This window comes from Arachis hypogaea, chromosome 9, assembly GCF_003086295.3.
Source record: "Arachis hypogaea cultivar Tifrunner chromosome 9, arahy.Tifrunner.gnm2.J5K5, whole genome shotgun sequence".
Classification (NCBI taxonomy): Eukaryota; Viridiplantae; Streptophyta; class Magnoliopsida; order Fabales; family Fabaceae; genus Arachis; species Arachis hypogaea.
The window spans coordinates 13,593,708-13,613,326 of record NC_092044.1 but is presented as its reverse complement, the minus strand read 5'-3'; the positions used below and the strand labels follow the sequence as shown (position 1 = coordinate 13,613,326).

Here is a 19,619-nt window from a genome sequence, read left to right as displayed (position 1 = left end):
CATCGGCCTCAAACCAGAGCCTACCGCGTCAGAGACCCTCCTCTTCACGCTACCTTATCGCCGCCATAGCCAACCCTCTTCACCTCTTTCTGCGTCGTAGAACCACCACCACCGCTGCTCTTCCAGTTGAGAGGAACAACGCCGAGGTCGCGGTCGTTGAAACTCTCTCTGTCAAGACATGTGTCAATGACTCCAATGATGAGATCTGAACCGAAATCCGTTTCCTTGAGGAGGCCGGCCCTGTCGGCAGTTTTGAGGCCCAAGAACTGCGGCGAGCGAGTAGTGTGGAGTTGGCGGACCTGCTCCGGGATCACTGCGACGACGTGGGACAGTGATTCCAGCTTTTGGGTCTCTAAAGGTGAGAGCTTTGTTGAGAAGCTGTGAAAGACAGTGTCGTAAGTGTGAAGGACGGCGGCGGAGGCAGCGGCGGTGGTGGTTTCAGCTGTAGTGGCATGGTTGATAATAGAAGCGAGAGAGAATTCATACTAGTTCTTATGGGTTGGGAAGATGGAGGGCTTGGCTTCATTTCATGGTGGACTTGCACCATGAAGGTGTTCTTCTTCTCCGGGGAAGCGACAGCAAGTGTTGCTATGATTGTGAGGATGAAAGAGAGAAAGGTGTGGCAATGAGCCATTGGAGCAGCGGTGGGGACTGAGTGGGAAGTAATGGTGAGAGTGTGTTAGAAATGAAAAGAGGGGTGGTGGCTGGGTAAAGAGGGTAGTGGTGGGATTTGAGATTAGAAAGGGAAAGAAAGGTGGTGGCTGGGTGAAGAGGGTTAGGGTTAGAAAGGTGATTGGGTGAAAGAGGCAGTGTGGTGGTGAAGATAAGGGTAATTTAGGGATTTTAGATAGTTTTTTAGGGTTTGGATAATTTTGTCTGTAAAAATAATTTTTTATGGATACAAATGATAATTTCTTTTTTCTATGGGTAGATATGTCAGTATTTTTAACTTTCGTAGGTACAAATGGTAGTTTACTCGTAAAGGAAAAGAAAAGAAAAAAACTCTTATCATTCTTAAGTAATATTACTATGTATTGTATATGTGGATATAGTGCATGTTTGGGCGCCATTATTTTGTTAAAAAAAGATCTTTTTTATTTTTTAACGTGTTTGGCAAATTTCTAGTAGTAAAAGTAAAAGCACTAATAAAATAAAAAAAGGATCTTTTTTAAGAAGCTGTAATTTATATCTTTTTTTAAAAGATCTTTTTTTCTTAAAAAAAAAGATGCTTTTCATGTAATAAATAAACAAAAAAGTACTTTTATATTGTTATATCCAAACATAATTGATAGATAAAAAGATCTTTTTACATGAGATATCCAAACATAAAATTATTTTTACTTCTTTATAAAATCTTTTAAAAAAATATAACTTGAAAAAAGATTTTTTTTAAAAGCTCACCCAAACAAGCCTATAATCATTAATTAATCCATAAAAAAATTAATATATGAATAATGAACGATGCTCTGCTCACAAATACAAACATTACTATATATTATTCTTGCACCAAAAACAAATATATCTGAATCTCAACTGAAATATCTATCTTACCAAAATTAACAAATATCATATGCAAATAATTAATTTTCAATTGTAAAGTTATCTAGTATTGTACGGCTAGCGACTAACGGTCTAATGCCTATGCATAATTGAAAAACAAATCAGTTCTCTTCAACTTTGATTGTCCAGAATTCTCTGGTCTATTGATATGAAAATCATATTTTTTTCCAATAATTGATTCCTGAAAAAATTTGCAGAGGAAATAATTATGAATGTATCTATGTATTTTTTAAATTTTATATATATTATTTATTGTATAAATGAAATAAATTAATGTGATATAAATTAATAAATAAGTTACAAATTATATATTTCAATAATTAAAATATATCAATTATTTATTTAAAAAAATTCTTACTTATTATATATTTTTATTTTTTAATTAATTTAATTTTATTTAAATAATTATTATTTTAAAAGTATAAAATTTTTTAATTAATAATTTATTTTTTTAGTTGTCTATATTATTATTTGGTGCGACGGTGAATAATTTATTGTAAATTAAAATTTCATTTAAAAATTTTTGACCGACAAACTGCATGCACAAGCTAAAAATTAAGAAAAAAAATATTAAATAATTTTTGATAATTATTTTAAAAGAGAACGAAATTTTGATAAAAAAAATATCTAACTCGATTTTTGAATTTTATTTTTATGAAATTGATTAATTTTTATGAAAAAAAATATCAATATTATTTTTTTGATACAGGATTAATCAATCTCAAAAAATAAAGATCAAGAATTGAGTTGAATATTTTTTTTTTCTTAAAAAAGTCAATAATATTTTTTTTGTCATTGTGAGGATCAGGTTGGATATTCATTAAAAAATTAATGATTTGATTTAATAAAATCACTAACAAACGACCCGAACCGATTTCCGGTTAACCCGCGAACAAAGTGCCTCTGCGAACTTTCTCGCTATCTCTCGATCGAGTCTCCACTCTTCCGTCGTCGTCTCCAGCACCAGGCCGCCACCTGCACACTACATCTGTAACTTCTCCACCGCAAGCAACCAAGATAAGTGCCTCGCCGCTGTTCTGGTCAGTTCAGGTAGGCTTATTTTGTTCAAATGATCTTCTACGGCCATGAACATTCCTAACCTTATCTTGTCAAATGATCTCTTTTTTGATGGTTTTATATCCTGGCTTTCATTGCTTTATGAATCTTCTGACTTGAAGTCCTGTGCTTTCATCTTGGGGTTGTGAAAAATTTTGCATTGTCGTGGATTGGATTAGTTCTGTTTGCTGTGGACGATTCTTCAGTTGTAATTTTCGCTACAGCCTTGAGGCCGAATTACTTGTTATTTTTGCTTTTGCAGTTCTTGAGTGTTTATAGAGTTGAGGGAAAGTTGAAATTTTTACATTTTTATGGAATTGGAACAAATTGGAGCTGCATCATATGCTTTATATTTTGTTGGTACTGTATTGTTAGCTACATTCAATAAATTTAACCCCATTCGATCATAATTTGGATTGAAGTTTCCAATCCTGTTCATCTCAAGAATTCTTGAACTTTGGGACAAAAGAATCTCGCTTTAGTATTTGAAGATACTCCCTCCCTTCTCTCCCTATTCTGTTGATTAAAGTTATTGTTTTGAAAAAAAAAAAATACAGTACAGATTAATCCAGCAGTAACATATTTTTTCCACTTTCTGAAAAGTTTCTTTGCAACATTTTTCCTTATAATCCTCTTTCCTAAAAGTCAAGTGTTTTACTGGCCACATTTTATTTCCTCAAAGCATAAGAAAGGTGTGTTGATTTGATTCTACAACAGGAACTTATTGTTTTTGTAATGAGTTATGTCTTATGTTTGCTGAATTCTTGGCTTTGGTTTCATTTGTGGTATATGCACATGCCTTTTGTCTTTTTGTTTGGCCCAAGTCATATAAGCCACGTTTTATAGATTTCTTATTGAAGTTGATTTGTTCTGGGTGATGATTTATGAGTAACATTTTTTTGAAATTGTTTTCCTATGTAGGTACTCATATTTGTAATGATTTTGATTGATGTATTTAACCAAATGTTGCAGGTGTCCATGTAAATCATGCAAGAGTCGCTGTTCAAGGAATCAAAATCCCTGTCATATTCACGGTCTGCTAACTTTTCAAACACTGATTTTGTGATTTTGTTAAATATGTTTTTTGTATCCGGTTTTCCTTTGATTTTTTGTTTGCTGAGAGCTTCCTTTTATTTGTGAACACATTGTTAGCTCATGATTTTGAGGTTAAAAAATTGATGCTTTAATGAAGTTCAATCACTATGTTGTGAGCACTAGAATTAATTTTATTTTCAGTCATCAAGCTTCCCCTTAATGAAATTTGTACGAATACCTTTCATCAAATTTATGCAGTTCCTAGCTCTACATTTTATATGAAGTTTTATTGAACATGATGTTTCAGTTTCAAATTGTGACACCTGTGTTACTTAGCCAACAGATCCATGGTTGTTCAAACTTTTTTCTTTATGCTTGTTATTTCATCTGTTTGAAACTCAATAAAAGCCACTGTTTTTGCTCTTCTTTAAGGGAAAAAAGTGTTGGACATGAGTCCAAATTTCATTTCTTTTTGTATTATTTCTTAACTTCACTTGATCTTGAATTTCTCTATTAGGCAAGTATTTGTTCTTCATCACTGTTCTTAATATTGGTATATCTTGATATTGCTCTCCTTTTATTTATGGTATCTTGCTACTGGTTATATATCCTAGAACCATTTGGTCTTTATTTTGTTGCAGTATATTGTTTGATTGTAATGGAAATAGCCATAATGATAATTAGTCTTGTGACTTTTGAGAGGCAGATGTTGTCAAAAGGTAAAATAAAATTTTCAAAGTGTCAAAAACTAATTTATAAGTTAAAAAATTTTTATATTTAAATAAAAAACCAGTTTTTTTTTTTTTTAAAATCAGTTTTTAGATAAAAAGTACCACTTTTCTGTGCAAAATCCTTTTTTTTAAAAAAAAAAAAACTGGTTTATTGGTTTGATCATTTAAAACCAGCTTGGTTTAGGGCTTGCTTGGGTGAGTTTGAGTTTTTGCGAAAAAGATCTTCTTTCAAGTGAATATTTTTTAAAAGATCTTATAAAAAAATAAAAGTAATTTTATGTTTGGATATTTCATGTAAAAATATCTTTTTATCTAACAATATAAAAATACTTTTTTTGTTTATTTATTGTGTTAAAAACATCTTTTCTTTTATGTAAAAAAGATCTTTTAAAAAAATGTAAATTGTAACTTCTAAAAAAAGATGTTTTTTTTTTTAAATTTTTCTAGCGCTTTTACTTTTACTACTAAAATTTTTATAACAATTTAATGACATCCAAACAAGCAAACCAAATTTCTAGTTAACCAAATTTTTTATTTCTTGGTTAACTTTAACCATATGCAGCTCTAGCCCCAATTGCTTACATTAGATTTGCCTTCTGAACCCAGAGTGTCTGTTAACCTAAACTCGATTTTTCGAGGAGGAGAGAATTGTAGCTGAAAATAAATAAGTTGTTGGCCAGCAATTCTTCGATTATGGATGATACAATATATACGTCAGACAAATCTTCTGCTCCCTCGCTGAACCCTTCGCGGACGATTTGTCATGTGTAAGTCCTTCTATCTTTCTATATCATTTTCACGTGTGAGTGGTTTAGTATGCTAAGGTGATCAGAAAATTTCTCTCTATTTTTCCTTTTTGTTTATTTAATTTATTAATTGTGTAGTTCTCATCTTTTGGAAGTGAAATGAAACCTAAATTTCTAGTTTCTCTAAGATCCTTGAGTTTTATATCAATGGTTTGGTTTGAGTTCAGTACCGTGATATCATTTGATGATTTGCAACAAACCCCCTGTTTCCTGGTAAACTGATGAAGCCTCTTTGATTTGTTCCTTTTCATATAATGGCAGATGTCAGAAGCAATTTTCACAGTACACTTGTCCTAGATGCAATTCGCGATACTGTTCTCTCCATTGTTACAAAGTAAGTTACCTATATGCCCATTTGAGTTTGGTATTTAAGTATCTGATAAAGATTGAGATGCGAGTAAACTATAAACTGGCATCATTTATCAACTATTCTATTTTCCACCATGTGTTATGGAAATGGCATGTTAAGATACCTTAATATATATGCTACAAATGTTTTGAGCACAAAATATTGAATGAATTATTTGCACGCTGGTTTTACTGTTGGAGAATCTCACGGTTTCTGATTTTCAACTATGTTATGTTATGTTATTATGGTTTACATTTGCATTTGGCTTCTTCTTCCATTTTGTTGTGTTTGACTAAGTTTGTAAAAGCATTGTCTAAATTTTGGCTTTCCATGCATCTTTTAGAAACCGGATATCAAACTAGGCTGTTAAACGAGTGGTGTTGCTTGTTTCTCTTCATGTGCATTTATTATGCCAACTTTACTTTCGCCCGTGGCCGAAATATTTTGGCAATTGGTTATAATTTTCTTTGGGCATGGATGGTTTGCAAAATGGTGTTGTCTGCACACTCTTTCTATAAATGTTCTATCTTGATCTTTTTGATAAACTGCAGTAATTATTGATACTTTTTTATTGTAAAATTACAGTCTCATAGTCTCTGTTGTACGGAATCCTTCATGAGAGAAAATGTAGTTCAGGAGCTTCAGCAGATCCAGCCTGATGAACAAACCAAACATAAAATGTTAGACATACTGAAAAGATTTCATTCAGAAGAGGAAATGGATGATAGCATAGATGACAATGAGGATTGTAAGTCAAACATTTTGCTGCTTCCATAATACAGATTGGTTTTGTAGCAGTCATTTTCTTTTTGATATTTGCCTTCTCTGAGGTTCTTTCTCTCTGTTGATCATGACACTTGTGGGCTCTGTCGTAAACCAAATTTGGTTTCTCCTGAGGTTTTCTTAGATGATTATTCCAAACTCTCCTTGATCATGATCACAAAAATCTTAATGCATACGTCATAATCTGATAAATTGATAATCCATAAGGTCTGGAATTTTTTGAAGAACCTTAAGATGGTACGTGGCACTGCACAAAATAATTTGAAACACAGATTTCTCTGGGATAAGATTAGGTGGTTTGTTGGACATATTGTCAAGCAGATTTCTTTTTACAGGGTTGTCAGGGACAATTATGTTGATGTTCCTTGTTATGTAATGTGCTAATTTTCCCTTGTATCTGACGAATTATTTCATGTTCTGCTGCTTTGTACAGTTTTCTGTCTTATTGTACATATTTCATAAAAAATAAAAGTAAAAGAGCTAGAAAATATCCAAATAAACTGCAGATTGTAAATTGAGGAGAATGAACACAGAGCAGGACCACAACAGAAGCTGGTAATAAATTCAAAATAATTCTATAGTATTAAGTCATATAGTATAAAGGAGTGTACAGAAAGAGGAGGAAAATTACTATGAATACTTGAAAACAGCTTAATTCTGAAATAATTCTTTTATTCCTTCCAAAACTTATGTGAGAATATTTTAGTTGCTAGCTTCTTTAAACATAGAATAAGCAGTATCCAAACATGCCTAATTCTTTAAACCCTAAACCTTTATTTATTTATTTTTTATTTATGAACAAAAGAATACTATAATAGATGGTCATTGATTCTTTTCGACTGGTTTCTTTGCTTATGCAGATTCAACACTATCTGAGGGCATAGTGCAGAAATTTTTGTCTGGTAAGTTCTTTTGTAATGCTTCCCCCACCCCCACCCCCACCCCCTTTCTCTTCTCTTCTCTTCTGTTGTCAACTCAGTTAAAGTGGATTTTGTAAATGTTGATATGTTGTATAAATCAAATTCTGCACCCTTATTGGTTGTATTTTATGGCCATTTAACTGTTAGATTATGCTGATTTGGGTGTACCTACTCACAGGACAAGAAATCAGTTTTGATGACTTATCTGTTGAAGAGAAGAAAAGATTTCAAAGAGCTATTGCCTCTGGTGAATTGAGCAAGATGATCAAACCTTGGGAACCATGGTGGTCAAAACTTTCTGCCAGAAAAATCCGTCTTAGTAAGGAAGGAACTCAACTTGTTCAACCACTTGCAGAGGAGGAGCTGGAAGATGATATTGAAAATCATGATTCCTCCAAAATTCCTCTTGGTCCGGAAACTCCACTTCCTCCTGTAAGCCGGCTTAGTTCTAAGGAGCCGTCGCCCATTTTAACGGTTCACCTAGTCGATATCTTATATAGCTACTGCTTCACTCTCCGCCTATACAATGGAGATTGGAGGTCAGACCCGTTAGGATCTGTTTTGGTTGTATTCAGCGTGTCCTCAGTGTTGGGTCAAGGTGGGCAGCCAGAGACTGTACTGGAAGCTCTCTCTCATTGCTTGCAACAGATATGCTCTCCGGCGTTCCGTCACATGGGCGGGTTGCAATTTGGTTTTGGTGTTATTGATAATGTGATCAGCCTGCTCGAATTAGGAAGTTCTGCCTTGATTTGTGCCCTCTGCGATATGTATCGATTGGTTCAAGAAGCGGGGAAGGTGGCCAAATCAGAAAAGCCAAGAAATTCAAGGAAAGATGAGATTAGAAGTACTATTCGGCATGCAGAAAGAAAGATTTATTTCATCATGTGTTGGGTTCATGAACAGCCTCCGGAAGCATGGTCTTCTTTAGCAGCCATTGTAAGAACAGAAAAGGCATCAGTCATGGAATCTCAGTGGAGTGGTAAAGGTCAAAAGTTAAACAACAAAGCAGAAACCAAAGGGAAATGTTTAATTGAAGAGATTAATGATTAACCAGTTACTTAATGCTTGTTTGCCTACATATAGAAATTTGGGGATGATGCAGCCTCCGATTGTGGAATGTGGAAACAAATTTGCAATACCTACAATTAAGTAAAAGAAATTAGATAGATTAACCATATGTTAACCACTGTAAACAAATTTGCAATACCTGCAATGTGCTATCTAGTATCTATATTGAATAACTTTTTATGCATGCTAATTTTAATTGATTCGATCTCTGCATTATGTGAATATTTATCATTTGGTTTTGCTGATTAGCTTCCTGATTTCAGAAAATTTGGATGTGATTAAATATATAATCCAATGGTTAGTGTTTACTTAAATATTTTTAAAACTTTGCGGCAGCTTGGGGTGTTCAACTTGCTGGAGAATCGGAAGAGGATGGATTCATTCTGAAAGTCGGTTGCATGGAAGTCTGGAACATCATCACTAAAGAAGAATTGGAGCATTCTTATGTAGCCATCCAATTTGTGTTCTTATTTTTTGAAGGTATTAAAAGGGACCGAAATTTTGTGTTTTGAAATTAAAATTTTAGTTCTAATTTTTTATGATCAAATATAATATTGGGTCTTAATCTTTTAATATCAATACCTCAAAACAAAAACAGATTTAATGCCTAGGCACTGCAAGAGAATAGCTCATTACTGCTAGATAATTAGATTAGGTAGCATAGGAGCATAGGTAGTTCGAACAAGGACTCTAACCTTTATAGCATAGGGTAATAAATGGATATTGAGGTGAGGAATATGCTTTTTAATGATTGTATAAGTCTTATGTATTGTCTGGTTGTTTGGATGAATATAACTGTTGTTTGAACTGAATTATTGACTGATTTTGTTAAATTGGTAGTTGTTGAATTGGTTCTTAAAGTTTTGGAATTGAGTTGAATTATTGGAAAAGTGATTTGGTTTTGAACCCGTTAAAAAAAGTTGAGGAATAGTTTGGCTAGGATTCAAAAAGGGTGGCAAAGTCTAAGTTTTAGGAGAGATGCTATCGAAATTTTTTTATGAAATTTAAGACTTTGTTTGATATGTTATTTAGAAAAAGATTGGATTTGAGAGATTCTATTATTTGATTCTTGGTTTATTAAGAAAATCAATATGTCGCGAGTTTAATTTATTTAAGAAAAGTATGTTTTGAGGTCTATTTAGTAAGGAAAGAATTATACTATTTTGAGTTCGCTTTATTTAGATAAGAATTATTTTACGATTTTAAATTAAAGAAAAGTATTATGCTTTAAGGTCGATTTAAATATGAAAAAGGCTTATGTTTTGGATTTGACTTAAGGATTTCATTCGGAGGAATTTTAGTGAATTTAAAAGTAATTGGACTTTGATTGAATAACTCCGTTTGTGACATTTTGGATAAAGTTAAAGGATTGGTTTTAAGAATGAAACTAAGATTGGTTTTGGTTTTGATTTGATTTAGGAACTTTATTTGGTTGATTCAATTTAGAAAAAACAATGATTTTTAAGAATCTTTAATGAATTTAAGAAATTGAGAGTTGGCAGTTTCCTTTAAAATCTTGAGACTTTACCGAGATAGTTAATTAATAACTCCTAATCTAAAGTGGTTAAGTGAATGGTTTATGTACTGGATCCCTCCGATACGGGTTGTAAGATGGATCGGGGACCTTCGGGTCGAGGAGGATGCCAGATTATTTGACTGGAGCAATGGGGGGGGGGGGGGTGGTACCTACAAAGAGACTCCGACGCTCAAGTCAGAATGGATCTAAGAGGAATAATGTGTGTTGAATGAATGACATACCTGAGGGGACCTGGGGCTCCCCTTTATATAGGTGGACGTGATTTATCCTGTCTTATCTTGTTTGGCCAAGATAATGAGGGTATTTGAATTTGATTGTTGGTTAGGAGTTCTAGTGGGCTGGTTTCGGACCTTCTAGAAAGGGATGTAATTCGGACCCATGTAACTGGGTTCGAAAACCATTCCGGGTGTGGAGTCCGTGGGCCAGATTTGTAACAGTTGCCTCCGCAGCGGGAGAGCGAGCGAGGTCAGTCTTTGTCGCTCGAGGATACAGTTTCTGTTGTTTGTGGTTTGTCTCAGGGGGACGGCGTGTCGGACCCTAGTTTTTAGCTAGGGTTCGTCACCTTTGGAGTCTGTGTCGTTGGTTGATGTGAACTTTTTGTATTTCTGCGCTTGTTTCATTTTTGAGGTGTGCTGTCAGCTGCATTTTTTGAGAGAACATTTATTGTGAGGGGACGCTTAGGCTGCTTTTCACTTTTACCCTTTCATGCCTTGTTTATCTTTGGGGGTATTTTCGTCCTCTCGTTGTTCAAAACCATTTCGGTTTTTGCCTTCCTTCCTTCATTTGTTTCAGTTTTTAGTTTCTTTGTTTTTGTCTGCCCTGTGAGCCTTCTTTCATCGTCCTCATTTTGGTGCCTTTTGTTCGTTGCTTTTGTGCTCTTACTTCCTGTTTTAGTGCTTTCCAAATTCGCGCTCGATTCATCAGGTTGGTGTTCTTTTTTCCTTTACACTTGTAATTTGCGCTGCTTGCTACCTGTGTTTCTGTTTATTTTTGTTTGCTACTTTTTGGTGTTTTTTTGCTGGTGTGGACTGGGGCTGTATCTTGTCTTTGTATGATGGTGCTTTCTTTTAGGGTAGTGGGTTTTATTTTCTGAGAGGATGAGCACCACTGTGTTAGGTGTGGTTTTTGTGGTGGGTAACGTTCCATTTTCTCCGCCATTTTTTGCCGGTTGGTTGGCCTGATGGTAGTGCTCATCTCTATTTTAGGTATGACTCGGCGGAGGACTGAGGGTATAGGTGCTCCGGTGATCCCAGTCGGGGGCGTTCTCTCCCTTTATTCCTGGGTGACTAGTGACGTTTGGGGAACGCCATCGCGGATGACGGAGGCGGACCTTCAGTGGCTCCACGATCAGAGGACTATTTGTGGGGTGGTGACGCCGAGCGCTAGTATGAGCTCGCCCTCCCCGGGGTCAACGAGAGGGTTTGCTATACCAATCTTGACTCGCCGACCATTCCGGATTGGATGTGCGTTTATGAGGTGATGTTTACCCGTCTCGGCATACGGCTCCCCTTTTCGCCTTTTGTTTAGCAGTTGTTGAGTCGGTGTTCCGTGGTGCCGTCCCTGCTACATCCGAATAGTTGGGCGGCGATACAGACTTTCGAGCTTGTGTGCGAGTACCTGGAGCTCCCGGCTTCGGTGAACGTCTTCCTCTTCCTCTTCTTATGCACTTTGCCTACCAAGGAGGGGAAGCATAAGAAGGGGTATATGTCGTTTAGGGCTCAGCCTCACCGTTGTGTCTTCGGTTTATACGAGGACTTTTTTCATGGCTTCAAAGGTGGGTACTTCAAGGTGCGTCATACTAAGGGGCATCATCCCTTCTGGCTGACGTTGGAAGGGGAGCGCCGGTTTCCGACGTATTAGAATTTTGCGCGGGTCATCGATTCTGACGCGGGTGACCCAGGAGTTCTTGTCTTCGGAGGATCAGGATGTCGCCAGTGTCCTTTGGCATTTGTTCGGGGAGCGTCCCCTGAATCCTAGGATGTGATGGGGGATCCGGTTGCTTGTCGGACTTTTGTTGGTGTGTATTTTCTTTTTACGTACTACCGTATTTGGTACTTATACGTTTCTTTTTTCCTTTTCTCAGTTGAGATGGCGGGTGAGTTGACATCTTTGGCAAGGTTGAAGGCTGCCATGGATCGAGAAGAAGCATCGGTAGCTTCGCCTTCCACCCCTTCATCCCGTCCTGTCGGAGATTCCCGGGCTGTCTCGCAGTAAGTAGTCTCGGCAAGGGCTGGCGTCTCTCCAGGCCCTGTGGTTTCAGTTGGGGAGGAAGAGGTGGTCGTTGTCTTGGCTACTGAGGCTTCCCGGAAGCAGAAGAGGCCGGAAGAGATGAGCAGCGATAATTTGGGGGAGGAAGGAGCTGTCCCGTTTGTGATGGATCGAAGTTTTGACGCTCTGACTTTCGTTGATCAGTATCTGATTTTCGGCACTGAGGGGTTTTTTTATGACTGTGACGTGGCTTTCCAGGCCAAGTCGGTGTATCGTGCTCTCCTTTGCTCTGCTGTCATAGTTCGGAAGGCTGAGCCTGTGATGGATTAGGTTGGCCTTCTTGACAGGAAGCTGCGCCAGGCTCAGTCGGAGGTGGCCAAGTTGAAGGAGCTGCTTGGGGCGTCAGAGATGACAAGGGAGAAGACTGTGAAGTCGTCCGAGGATGCGGCCAGTTGTACAGAGGTAACAATATATAATTTAACCGAATTCGACTAATATTTTATTTAAATTTTACTGGCAATACATAATGTAAACTGCGTTTTAATGTTATGTATTGCATGTGGAGTCATCATTCATGAAATAGAGCATGGATATCGAAGAGCACTATCTTTTAGGCAAAAAATAGACTACATGAACGAGGTCAATACGGGTATTAATTTACGATATTAATAATCTAATTTTCTAATAATATGTTGTAATTTGTCTAACGGCTGTACAAATTGCTCATCATAACTGCCGACCTACTTGCACACCTTGAGGTGTGTGACACAGTGGAGTCGTCGTTGTCATTCAAATGTGTCCAATGGCATACTGCGGGCTGAGTCATGCACCAGTACGGGTATGCACAATTTTTCCTATTCCTACACAAGTCATCGCAGCTGATCAGCATTGCGTCACTCTCCACGGAGTACAGTGCCATGATTGGAGCGGGATATATACCGGATGGATGTAGGAATGGGCGAACTGCCGCGACAATCGATTATGAGAGAGGCAACTGCTTCCAATCGTTGATTTTAGACCGTTTGTTGATTACCAGAGTTGGTACTTGGGTTTATTCGGGATGTGGTTGAGGTTGTTGGATGTCAGTCCTCAACAACCACCACAGTAGCCACTACAGCCACCACAACATTATGCAATGTTTCATACATTTTCTTATTACTAACCAAAGCCACCACAGCTATCCCAACAATCACACCACAGCCAGCACAACCATCACAGTCAGCACCACAGCTCGCATCGCAACCAGCAGAGCCACCATAGTCCTTTGTATGAAAACTTCCTCCCATTCTCACCACAGATGCATATATTGGGGGATGATCAAATTCGTCGATGGGTTGTTGGTGGTGTTGGCCTTTTTCCGGATTTCAGCACATCTGAGCTGTAATAACAACCTTCTCAACCACATCAGGCAACGATCGATGGTTCATCTCATCGAAGGCATGCTGCTTCTGACCACACATCAGCTCGTATATCAACTAATAGTCAAGGGAGTGGTAGCATTGTTCCGCATCTTGATATCGATCGAGCACATCTCAATGTGCCAATAGATGTTCTGAGCGGTCTTGACTTGAACGTGGCGACGAAGGAGGTTGTTAACGAGTACACCCCTTGTCTGTCTGCTCTGACAGAGGCAGGTGGGTCGGGTACGGTAGAGGAAAAGGCAACTGGTCAGCATCATCCATATAACCTACACAGAGGTTCATGCACCAAATAGGGTTACTCTGTCAGGTCTTAATAAGATAGCGAACACGGGGATAAAGAGGATGACTAGGAAAAAGTAGGAAGATGTTTTGTTTTGTTTTCTTTGTAAATCTTTGTGTAAGTTCATTTACTGTATGATTGTATTAATATTAGAAGAACTTAGTTGTATCATCATTACTAATTTTTGTTTAGTCAAATTTAGTAATATTTAGTTGTAATCTTAACTGTAGTATTTCAAATACATTAATTAATGAAGTTATCAGATACATTCAAATATAATAATTCATAACATTAACTTAAAAATTCAGATTTCAAATACATTATCTTAAAAATATAACTACATTAGAAGGAATAACATTAACAACAGAATTCAAATACATTAAAATTATGAGAATGGATCCATTTAATTTTTTTTAAATTGAGGAAGTAAAGTGGGATCTCTAACTCTTTAATGCTTTCTCTCCTATTTTCTCTTGGTTCTACTTACAAAATTAATTGCGAGAGATCACCGTTTACCCTCTTAAGTGGAAAAATGAAAGGGTTCATTCCCTTTAAATCATAACATTAACTTAAAAAATACAACGACGAAAAAAGACCTACAAACTACCATTGCCACCAAGCCCACTTGGTCCAGCACGTTGGGGATATCTACTCCTACTATGACCCTGTCTCCTGCAAAGAGGGAATATCCGAGGACCACGCATTTTCTGTCAGTGCATTTCATTCAGATAACAAGTTGATTTGGGATAGCCTTTTGACCTCCGTCTCCAGGTAGGATTAGCGACCATCCTTGGTCCTGGGTAAGCAGGTCATATCTCTATATCGCCCAACAGGACAAACTTCACTCTGTAGACCTTGCAAATCTCTGAAATCTTGTATACATCGTTGACATACACCTGCCAATCGAGGCACTGGTTGGCACAACAAGTAATAACATGGTGACATGGTTGTCGCACCACCTGAAAATGCCCATAATCGCACATCTGCTATGCAAGATCAACTACTAACACTTTTTTACTAGGCATTTCGCACAATTCAAACACCTCATTTATTCTATCAAACCGGTGCACAACTATATTTTCTACACGCTGCATATTTGCTTCTATCCGTTGAGTGACAAATTCAGAGTAAGTAAATCCAGCACATTTCCGCTGGCGAGCCTCAGTACTTTTTCGCATAAATAGCTCGTTCAATCGATAATATGTTGCTTAGACGAACGTCAACATAGGATGATTTTGGGCACCCTTCAACACAGAATTGATGCACTCAATAATGTTCATTGTCATGTGACCCCATCGATGTCCCTTGTCAAATGCTAATACCCACTGGGTAAGTTCGATGTTGGCGCACCATCGGGCATATGCCTTGCCTCGCTCTTGCAACCTCTTGTAGTTGATATTGTACTCCTCCACTGTCTTTGAATATCCTATGTTGACAATAAACTTTTGCAAATACGAAACTTTGAATGCCTTTAAGAAGTTGTTATCGATGTGTTGAATACAAAATATCCATCATGCTATTGGAGGTTGCCAATCACCTCTGCTATGATTTACTGCTGCCCAAATTAACTCATGATGATCAGAGATTATACCCACGCCGTCTTTTCTAACAACCCGCCTTCATAAATTACTAAGAAAAAATACCACGTATCAGCGGTCTCCCCTTCTACGATGGCAAAGTAGTCGACACAATATTTTAGTTCTCATCTTGTGTAATTGTAACCAAAAAACAACCTTTGTATTTTCTGTAAAGATGTATGCCGTCAACTTGAACCAACGGCTTACAATGCCAAAAAGCTCTAATGCATTGATTGAAGCTCTAGAATACCCAGTGAAGTATCCTGACACTGTCCACCTCTTCCTGTTATATAGGGATCGTGTTTCTATTTGAACTTGTGAACCAAGCATATTCTGAACCATTTTCGAGAACCACAATGGCAAAACTTGGTATGATTCTTCCTATCTACCGAAAACTTTAGCTATCGACTTCTGCTCTGCCAACTAAGCTTTTAGGTAGCTAATGATGTAGTTGAATCTTGACTGAACTTCTGCAATTATAGATTTTACCTTTATGGATGGGTCAGATTCAACCAATAGCCTCAAAGCCTTAACAACTATGTTTGAGTCCAACTTGGAGTGATCCTATGAAATCATTTCCATGGAACACTTGTGTCTCCTATTGTATCTTTGTATCTCCCAACAACCTTTCTTCCGTATCAAGCTGGCTCAGATAAGCCAATCACATCCACGACCAGATGTCTTGCATTTTTCATAGAACGTCTGTGGCTCGGACTTATAAACAACGTAATTGACTCCTCTAGAGATAGTGTAACTCTGAATTGCCGCGATGACCGATTTTTTAGAACTGTATTCCATTCTGATCTTGAACTCCCTGTCCTTAGGATCAATAACATCTATGGAAAGAACAAATTGTCGCTCATCAATCCGTCTAAAAAATAAATTAAGGAAAACATATTACTTACTTTTTACGTACCTATCTTCGCATATTCAGGAGGTTCCAGTGTATGTTAGGCATCAAGATCCAAACTACGCATCAAAGGTAGAACATCTATGGATTGACTAAATACGAGTAGAACCACTACATTTTCGGCGACTGTCTCGCTTCCCCCATTGCCATCTTCGTCACCAGCTTTGTAGGTAGTTTCGAAGTCCTCCTTGCTATCACTATTCATTTCTTCGTACACTTTAGCACTGTCATCTTGCACGTCTGGATTATGTTGAATCTCATCCATAACTATATGTTCAAACTTAACATACGACTCAATCTTTGGGTGTTGCGCCTGAGTTTGTTGGTGAATATGAGACATACCCTGAATACTTATTTTGTTAATGATCAGCATAACTCAAACTATATTAAGCCACCATATATGATAACTAGACTCCTGTAGAGAATATTGCCCACCTTCTTTAAAATATCATCCTTTATACTTTGATAGACACCGTACTATAGTTTCGCAAATGTCATAGCGCATGGAACCACAAACAAAAACGGATTCTCACATGCAAAACTCACTCTCTTATATGTATTTCGTATAATCTCACCGTTGTGGTAAACCATAATTATATTTGCAGTGCCCTCCATCACACAAACAATGCACTAAAATACATCTCTCGCAATGAAGTAAAATGGTAACGAATTTCGATTTTAATAGGCAAATGACCTACCTCGCAGGTTGTGTTGGAATTACATCGAATTAGTAGCTGACACGTGTCCAACACGCACCATGCGTGTTGCTTTGATGCTTGCCACGTGTCCAACACGCAAGGTGCGTGTTGCCCCTGATATTGACACGTGTCCACCACGCTTCTTATGAGCTGACTGAGTACGTGACCTGCGTGTTGGGTCTGCCATACCTGTAACGTCTACCCACTTGTATATACACCAAAAAGGCTCATTTTCAACAAAAACATACATTTTTTTCATATAGGAAAAAAATGAGCCTTCAGGCTGGACAAAAAAGATTTTATGCAAAATAGAAAAGATTGTGTCTTTTTGATACGTAATTCAAATGCTCGTTATATGGAGAGTTTAAGTATTATTTAAAAATTATTAGTTTATTTTTTTAGAATGTTCAATTTAATTTGATATATTTTAATTTTTTGTTTATTTAGTTACTAGATTTATGTTAGTGGGTTTAGAGTTTTTATTATTTTAACCTAATATGGGATTATAAATACCTACTAAACTATTATAGTCGTCATATTAAGTGAATAGAGGAGTGAAAAAACATCTTTTTTTTCTTTGGTTTCATGATAAAATCATAGTGTTACAAGTGAAGTTGAATAAATTCATCTCTTATTACATTGGAAAATTGGATAAAAATTTAAGTGAGTCCCTTCAATTTAATTTTCAAATTATAGTGTAAATAATTTAGATCGAGTAATCCCTTTTTTATTACATTAAAAAATTAAATAGAAAATATAGTAATTCTCTTTATATTCAAATTAAATAGAAAATATAGTAATTCTTTTTTATTTTTTATTTTCTATTTTCAATTTTAATTCATTTTTTTCTATTTCAATTCTTATATATTTTTTTGTTTATCATTAGTTTTTTTCGTATTACTTTCTTTTTCAAAATAAATGAAATAGATTATTTTAAAAAGGAATGTTCTGAGTCATTAAAATTTATTAATTTTTATAATCAATTAATTATTAATATTTAAAAATATAAAATAAAATATATTATTAAATTATTAAATTAAAAAATTAAATTAATAACTAATTAATAATAAAAAATAATCACGTGTGATAACTCCTAATATTTTTTTAATATATATATATTCGGTGCTGAATACAGCTGTCGTTGTTAACCTTTTTTCCGATTTGTCGTTTTTTTCTTTTCTGCAGAAATATTAGTATATTACTCACCTTTGTTTTATTGACTTGTTTGTTTAATTGGTTGACTTAGCCAAAGTTGTCGTTTCATTCTAGTCAAGCCATCAAGGCTTACTTATGAATTTTTCCGTTGACCCAAATTTATTCATGGCCTAATCTATTAGTCTTTCAAATTTATTCATGCCTGTTAAAGTTTTTATCTGCTATTTTAGTATTTCAAATTGAATGTGTGTCAAATCGCTTTCGGGGCTTTCGAACACAACTATGTAACTAAATAAATAAGAGGTTAAACTATTAATAGTATCCGAAAATTTATATTGTCCAAAAAATAATTTTAAAAAATATATATAACACATTTTTTTAAATATTTAAAAATATAATAAAATAATTAAATATTAAATATATTATCAACAAAAGTTTTAGAGATTTGATTTTGATGTTTTTTAGTAAGTATTATTAATAATATAAAGTAATTTTATCATTAAAATTTAGTTGTTTTATGTCAAATAAACTTTTTAATATTTTTTGTGAATAACAGAAATGATTTAAACATTTTAGAAAAATCCTAGAGCCGAATTTCATTCCTATTTTTTGGTTGCACTTCTTAAATAATTATTCTACTGTTTTTACAAAAAGTTAATTAATTAAATAGACAAATCATTTGCTAAATATAAATATCCATTTGCCACTTAAAAATATATATGATTTTTTGTTATTTTTATCACATTTTAAAATTATTCAGAGATTTATTTGTCATTTATATTTTTCAATGTTATTTTTATCAATAATACAAATTTTTTGGTACCATTTAAGTAATTTTTCCTAAATAAACTACACCAGAAATTAAAGGTAAGATTAGGCTAAAAGTTTTTATTATTATTGAAAAAATTATTTTACAATATTGCACACTTTCATTATATGCGATTTGTTGTTATGTATATATATGTCTTTGATTATATATTCCCAAAAAATATTTATAAGAGTGATTTTTAACTTTAAATTCTTTGTTAAAAAATTATAATAAATATTTAAATTGATCGATGTCTCATTAATTTCTGATCAAACGTTTAGATCCTTAATAAATTTTTACTACTCTAAAATTTCCTAAGAATTAGTCTCATATGAGATAGAAATATAGAATGCTCTCTCAGTTATTTTTCATAATTTTTTTGAACAAAAATTCAAATTGATTTTAAATAAATTTTAAATCAAACGTTTTGATTTTCAATAAATTTTTTTCTCTATAAATCTTTGAGAATTATTTTCATCGGACAGATTAATTCTTTCATTATTTTAAAGAGAGATTAATTTAATTTGTTTTATAGTAATATTTTTTAACATAATTGTCCTATAATAAAATTTAATAGGGACTTATTATTTGTCTAAGATATATATTACAATTTTGATTGAAAATTACGGAATGATCAGTCTGTTTGACGAGAATAATTTTTGAAGACTTCTAGTGAATAAAAATTTATTATGTACCAAAACGTTTGATCTAAAATTC

General features: G+C 35.1%; 1 protein-coding gene across 2 annotated transcripts; it reads left to right on the top strand.

Moving 5' to 3' along the window:
- Positions 1-2,371: 2,371 nt before the first annotated feature.
- Positions 2,372-8,498, top strand: LOC112710457 (uncharacterized). Of its 2 annotated transcripts, none has more exons than XM_025762679.3 (7): positions 2,372-2,610; positions 3,589-3,650; positions 4,989-5,149; positions 5,450-5,522; positions 6,123-6,285; positions 7,181-7,222; positions 7,419-8,498. In XM_025762679.3, the coding sequence occupies exons 3-7, from the start codon at positions 5,076-5,078 to the stop codon at positions 8,288-8,290; spliced, it is 1,224 nt and encodes a 407-aa protein (XP_025618464.1). In that variant the 5' UTR covers positions 2,372-2,610; positions 3,589-3,650; positions 4,989-5,075; the 3' UTR covers positions 8,291-8,498. The 2 variants fall into 2 exon arrangements, with proteins under 2 accessions (XP_025618464.1, XP_025618465.1); XM_025762680.3 differs by having other exon boundaries at positions 2,407-2,610; positions 4,945-5,149.
- Positions 8,499-19,619: the final 11,121 nt, after the last annotated feature.

Coding starts and splice junctions, on each gene's coding strand:
- LOC112710457 (XM_025762679.3), top strand. CDS start 5,076: ATGGATGATACAATATATACGTCAGACAAATCTTCTGCTCCCTCGCTG. Junction 5,150..5,449: donor TCGCGGACGATTTGTCATGT/GTAAGTCCTTCT, acceptor ATATAATGGCAG/ATGTCAGAAGCAATTTTCAC. Junction 7,223..7,418: donor AGTGCAGAAATTTTTGTCTG/GTAAGTTCTTTT, acceptor ACCTACTCACAG/GACAAGAAATCAGTTTTGAT.